The sequence below is a fragment of the Jaculus jaculus genome, chromosome 2 (genome assembly GCF_020740685.1).
Source record: "Jaculus jaculus isolate mJacJac1 chromosome 2, mJacJac1.mat.Y.cur, whole genome shotgun sequence".
NCBI classification, from domain to species: Eukaryota; Metazoa; Chordata; class Mammalia; order Rodentia; family Dipodidae; genus Jaculus; species Jaculus jaculus.
This window is the reverse complement of record NC_059103.1, coordinates 63,149,210-63,156,274: the sequence shown is the minus strand read 5'-3', so window position 1 is coordinate 63,156,274 and position 7,065 is coordinate 63,149,210. Positions and strand designations below refer to the sequence as shown.

General features: G+C 43.7%; 1 protein-coding gene across 5 annotated transcripts in view; it reads right to left on the bottom strand.

Moving 5' to 3' along the window:
• Positions 1–296: 296 nt before the first annotated feature.
• Rnf144a (ring finger protein 144A) overlaps positions 297–7,065 on the bottom strand; it is a 140,273-nt gene continuing 133,504 nt past the window's right edge. For all 5 annotated transcript variants that reach the window (XM_045143013.1, XM_045143012.1, XM_045143011.1 and 2 more), the window contains one exon: positions 297–4,595. In XM_045143013.1, the coding sequence (XP_044998948.1) occupies positions 4,464–4,595 (132 nt within the window). In that variant the 3' untranslated portion in view covers positions 297–4,463. The remainder of the gene's footprint in view (positions 4,596–7,065) is intronic.

Below are 7,065 nucleotides of genomic sequence, written 5' to 3'. Positions count from 1 at the left end.
CCACGCAGCCCCTGCTATGAATTCTGCCATGTCTGCTTCACCGTGATGGACTGCACCATCTCAAACCAAGAGCCAAAGCCAAGCCTCATCTCAAGTTGCTTCTGTTGGGCATTTTGTCATGTTAAACGTAGCACTAATGAGCCTATCTCCGAAGATAGACTCTGTGTTCTTGATGGCACAGCCACTTCCCTTTCTGCCCCTTCCTCTATCCCTCCCACTTCCACACCCCTCATATTTATAGTCTCCAGACCAGTAGCCAACTAAGAAGCTACAAAATACCAAGACAGAGCCAAGCAGGATTTACAAAAGTCACCTGTATTCCAGCCAAAATATATTTTAAAAGAAATCCCTTTGAAAGGGGAGACAAACTACATAAGATACATTTAAAATACGTATTGAAATTACAAATCAAACCTTTCCATATGATTCTGAAGTACAAAACACAACATGTAAAGGCATTCAGACAGCTCTTTATACATCACAGTGTTAGTGGCACAAAATGTACTGATGTTTCAAAAACACAAACCAAATGTGTTTTGTTTTTGTTTTACCACCACTTGTCAGATACAGAATGTACATGTGCATGACTCATCCATGCATATTTTACATGATTAAAATACACTCATGGCAAAGTGGGCAAAGAACAGAAGAGAGGTCAGGCACGTGGCACACACAGCTCCCCTAGCTGAAGGGTCCTGGAATCATGGAAGACGGGATTACATAAATCAGAAGGACTGGAGACCATGGGATTTAAATACCAAACGAGCATGCTCTCCCAGCAAGCAGCATTAGCAGTGATGTTGAATGTCACTCCCTTTACTCCAACTTTTTTGGGCAATGGCCAGTCATAATCTCTTCATTTTGTTTATTTTTGTAAAGGATTGGGTTTATCATAAGGAATAAACAAGCTTTGGTATTTTTTAAGGAGACCATCATGAAGCTTTATACATGCAGAATGTTTTTCCCTTGATAATTTCACTGTGATTTACATATATGTACACAGGTATATTTATTGATAAGTGGAATCTGGGGAATATACAAAAAGCCCACCCTGGTTCTTTCCAATCTCCTATTTTTAAAGACTACCAAGGGGACATTTTTATTAATTTCTGAAATAACTTTACCTTTTGTAATGTCAGTGAAAAAGATACATTCATCTTTAAGTCATTTTATCCTGACAATCCTCCCTGTGGGCTTTATGTTCTATCAGGAATTGGCCAGGGCCTCACTTATGTTGTATGAAGTACTATGCCAAAAAGATAATTTGTCCCTTTCAAGAAGAATGCCAGAGCTGGAGAGTGCTGGTTCTGCAGTGAGGAGGGGAATAGAGTTAGAGGGAACTATGCAACCCAAGGCTTTGCTCCTGTCAGGTGTGAACACCCTCTCTGCCATAATCATCTACAGTGATTTCTGTCCCTGGGTGAGGATATGAAGCCCCACCAACTGGGCCACACAAATCCATGACACAGCTGCCCAGTGACCTCAGACAACCTAAAGATCAGCCAGTCTCTAGTGGATGTCTCCGTGGCCACCCCCTGCCAGTGTGGTCTGTCACTAAGGGCCCAGGATTGAAAGCCCTCTGAATGAATGAATGAACATCCTGTGCTTCCAGGCATCAGATAGAAAACATCTGTCTCAGATAATGCCACTTAGTTTAGATGAACCTTGCTGAGCAATAAGAATGAGTCTTTCTACTAAACGTAGAAACCCCATTTTACTGGGCAGGGACAGCAAGACCAAAGTACTCTACTCAGAGAAATCTTCCCTGTTCTGCTTTTGTATAAAGCATGGTTAAAGTAAAACCCCTACAATCAATTGGTATGGCACTCTCTACAAAAAAGGCGCCCCCAAGCTGGGGAAATGCAAGTTCGTATACCTCAGTGTGATCTTGCTGGTGTTTCTGTAGGGAATAGACAATTTTATGACTACATCAAACTGAGCCAATGTAGGGTGCTTGACACAAAAGCTAAGAGCAGGTAGGCATACACTCACTGCTCTTAGCTGATCCCAGCGTTACTATGGCACCTGCCTTAGTTAAGCCATATGCTTGAGAAGCCTGCTGCAGGGAAGCCATGAGCACGGGTGGGGTTCCAGAGGCGTATGATGGTCCCACGTCTACTCCCAGACACAAGGACAGTCCACCCAACTCAGGATAATAGACCTTGAGCTCCAGTGTGGGGATACAGCTGCCCAAGTGCTCTCCAAGGGTGGGCACCACTGGACAGATTGCCATGACAGCTGTTGGAAGAGGGAAGAACTGTGGCATCTTAAAGTTCTGCCACATGTGCTACTGGGAACAGGGCACAGTCCTGCTGTTGCCACTGACAGGCATTTTAAAGGGTGGTAGCCAGACATACCCACCTACAGAGAGCAGGATGAGATCTCCAGTCCCAGTCAGCAACTCACGTAGGGATTGTCCCGCTCTCCAGAAAAGCTAGGCCATGATTCCTAATGTCTTCTACCACAGAGACTCAAGGCTACTCAAGCCTTTGCTCAGAAGGGTGGGCTTAGACAAGCTCATATAGAATTACTGAATGTTTAAACTGTGATGATGAGGATGACTGTTGGAACATGATGTTGACGGACTCAACTCCTACATAGCTTTAGTATCATAAAGAAAAGCAGAGTTGGGTTTTGAATGTTGGCCTCTGTCTGGTTATATTTTTAAATTCTTTCTTTTTTTGGCTATACAAGGCTGTGATGTGCCTTTCAAAGCCTGGTATAGATATACGCACATAATAAAATTCAATAAATATTTGTAGACTGATTTCACTTAAAAAAAAAAAAAAAAGAAAAGAAAAGCAATACCAGAGGTGAAGAGAAACAGGGATTCTGTTTTTCCTCAGCTGTTCTTTGTCAAGAAAAAAGAATTCTAAAGAGATTTGTGAATAGGGAATGTCTGCTAGGATGTGATACTGACCCACAAATGTGTAGTCAACCTACAAGATATCCTCATTAGAAAGAAGTTCATGTGGTGAACCAATGGCTGAGAAGAAAGGATTTTGTCTTACTTCTTTATAGAATGGTTAATACACCTTAAGAAATCCCTCTGTAATAAATCTACACTTGTTTTTTGCCCCTGGCATGCACATTTGGCTTTGAAAGTCAATTCTCTTTAAAGAAAACACTGTCTACATTTTTCAGAGTTAACTGTTGTAACTGGAGTAAACTGTTATCTTCATATTGTTCTATGCAGTATGTTGCCATGGAAACAGTCCCATATAGTCCTAAGGAAGATCAAGTGATAAAATCTCCACATCAAAATAACTACATAAAATGGAAGACCCCCCCCCCCCAAGCAAGGGCAAACTGGTCAACTACAGTGTTTGGGGCTGTATGAAGCAAACTAGTGTTCAAATTAACTAAAGCACTTAATGTAAAAAATCAGAAAGCTCCAACCCAAACCTCAAGAGAGAGTCTGGCAGGATACCCTGCTTCCAAGGATCAATGATGAAATTTCTTCTTAGTGTCTAACTTAAAGTGGGTAGGTAGCTGACCCCGAGTCATTTAGAATACAACTATGTCTGAATAAAACATGTGGTTTAAAAACACTCAAAGCAATTTGCTGCTACCTAGGAGAGAAGGGACATAGAAAGAAGCCCTGTGAGCTGAGTAGAATCACCAGAGAAGAGAAAGCGAGGCAAGTCTACTGGAGATACTCTTCTACCATGCCACTGTTTTCAAGGAAGTGCTAAAGAGGACCTCCGTGGGTAACAGTACACAGCTTACAGCATTCAAAGAGCGAGTACTGCAAGTTTCAAGAACAACACTGAGTGTGTATAAGGCTTTCTACATCTCCTGAAAAGTGGTCGAGCCAAAAGTCACTAAACCATAACTTCTTAAAATGCACATTTCAAAAAAAGGCATAGGATGGTTTATACGCACCTTGTTGATTTTCACTACTCAGTTGACCAAAAAGATTTTAAAAAATAACAACAAAAAAAACCCCATGCCTTCTAAAAAAGATTTTACTAAATGCCTTTAGGAATAAACAGTTGTCATAAATGGATTGCTTCAGTCAAGTTGGATAATCAGGTTCTGTCTGAAAAGAGACATAATCCTTAGAAGACTTTCTGCAACATGGTGTCATCTTGAAGCCAAGGAGGAGACTGATGAACATCATTTTGTCTGAGAGGGGGTCTCTTAAGTCCTCACCAGACGTTCTTAGTTTACAGCCTGGGGTACCATTTACACCACCATTGGCCAGGCCTGCAGATACAGGATCTGTGGGATGTATCCCACCTACTTCTGCCTTGCCTGTCCCACACCCAGGTGACCACTCCTGGGGCCTCCACAACAAGCTGACATTATCCCTGAAATCAGAGCATCCAGCCTAACACTGTGAAGCTCAATGGGGCACATAAGGCAAGAAACATATTGAGTAAGGGGGCCTGGGGGACAGGGAAGTCACACGTCCTGAGGCATCTGGTCCAGCATCACACCACCTTCTCGATGGCCATCTTCTAGGTAGGCAATGGGTCATCGTCACCTTTACCGCACTTGCACTTGCAGCACAGGACAAATGGAGTGGCCAGGAGCAGGAAAGGGGAGGCCACCAAGAGCAGGAGCCCAAATCCAGCAAAAATGCCCACGACCTGGCAGAAGGAAACCAGTGGAGAGGTTAAGAGGACTGCTCTATGGTTCCACAGGTGAACGTTAAATCACACTATCATCCACCCAAGCAAGCATGCTCCCACCATACCATTCATTCAGCAACGCCTCTGTCCACTCATTGAACCACCTTCACATGCTCCTGCCCATGGAGTCACTGAAAACCCACCTATCCATCCACCCACTCATGCATGCATGCATGCATCCATCCATCCATCCATCCATCCATCCATCTCTTCTTCTAATAATCATCTACCCAACCCATCCATCCATCCTCTTACTGTCCAATCATTTGCCAGTATCTCATTCTTTCTACATCCCCCCCTGCCACTTTCCTTCCTTTTCCTTCATCCAACCATTTATGCATCCAATGACTTAATGACTTCACCCTGTGCAGCCATTCTAAGCCACTGTGCTAGGTCATGCACATACAAGGTGCCCGAGACATTGACTCTCCAGGAGAAGACTGCCTGTTGGAGATCCAAGATTCCATCAATGGCTAATAGCTCACCTGACAGAATCTGGGTTCTGTTTCAGGTACAAAGGGCACCCAAGTGGTAGAAGGTCTAAATTTGTTACATGGCTGAGATGACAGAGACTCACAGACAGCTACTATACAAGGAGGCTGAGGACAAGACACTCTGAACACTGGGGTGACAGAGACGTCCTCGCTTGTCATTCTGCAGTTTAAACCCAATACTGGCTACTGACCATGTCTGAGGAAGAGCCTCACACACCCATTGGTTCACTGATGTGTTCACCAGGGTGGGTGATCTGCAAGCTTCCTGGAAATTCTTCTATCTCTGTCTCCCATCTCACTATCAGTGTGCTGAGATCACACCTGCCATAGCTTTTGGCTTTTACATGGGTTCTGGGATCTGAACTTGGTAACCAGATTTGAGTGGCAAACATTTAATCCACTGGCCCATCTCCCCAGTCCCTTGCTTTTATATTTTACATATTTATTTGCAAGCACAGAGAGAGATGGAGAGATGAGAGACAGACAGAATAGGCACATCTGGGCTTCCAGCCATTGCAAACAAATTCCAGATGCATGTGCCACTTGGTGCATCTGTCTTTATGTGGGTACTTGCAAATCAAATTTGGGTCATTAAGCTTTGCATGCAAGTATCTTAACCACCCAATATATTTTTATTTTTAAAACACATTTATTCATAGTTATGGGTAAATGTTGAAAGGTATAAGCCTCACATGTAGGAACTGTTGCCATGTGCACTAGGCAGTGGGGGCTATTCACAGGGGCATGGCCTTGTTTTGGACGAACCAGCCATGCCCAGCAGCCATGCCCAGCAGCTGCATCCCTCGTAGGCATGGTGCACACACCAACTGAAAACCAAAGTCAGTGTTCAATAGCCATCTACTGCTCACGGCAATAAGTACACAAGTGCCTTGGACATGTGTTGCTGGTTATAACTATATTTCTTGGGTCTGTTTCCTCAATTATAGAATAAACACACCAGTCAAAAGTTCTGTAAGGGCCACTATCAACTTAAAAACAAGTCACTATGCCAAGGCAATGAACATGGGGAAAAAAGGCTACCTTTCCTGAAAACCAGCCAAACACACACACACATTTTATGCATATACTCACATTTACAAATAAGGCTGAATAATAGAGGATGGTGCACTGAATTCATAAATGGGATGGTGCTGATGCTGAGCTCATCTTTGTGCCCAGCTGCTGGTGGTTCATTTGCTAAACATACATAACATGGGTGGTAGAATCACACAGTGCAAACTGCCTTATGCTACATTAAATTCACACTTACATTGATACCTGAGAACCCAAAGGAATCCTGGTTGAGAGAGGACTTTCAGTCTTGAAGGAGCCACACATCCTCTGCAGTCAATGCTCACTAGAAGACACCATCTCAGTCAGCTTCTCACCCTACAGGCTCTTGCAAAGGTCACTCCATAACAGTCACTTCAGCATTGGCAAATGCCAAGATCTACAGGACAGCCAACCCTTCTGAGTTCTTTTGTCATGTGTGTGTGTGGTGTGCATCCACGTGTGCACACACATTCATATGTATAGGTACACATATGTGTGCATACATGTGAAAGCTGGCAGGTATCATCATCTTCCCGAATTGCTCTACAACTTGTTTGAGACAGGAAACTTTGCTGAACTCAGAACTCACCAGTTCAGCTCAACTGTCTTTACCTCCTCAGGGGCACACCACCATGCTCAGCATTCTGTGGGGTCCTGGGGTCTAAAGTCAGGCTTTCATGCTTGTATGGTGAACACTATACCTGCTGAGAATCTCCTAAGCCTCTGTCTGGCTTCTTAAGCTGATGCCGTATTAGAACCTAACTCACTCTTCGTGATTGTTTCAAGCCCCCACTGCCCAGGCCTTCCTCATAATAGACAACCCAGGATGAACCTGTTGAATAAAACAAGCATGTGGTAAATGATTATCCCAGATCGGCCAA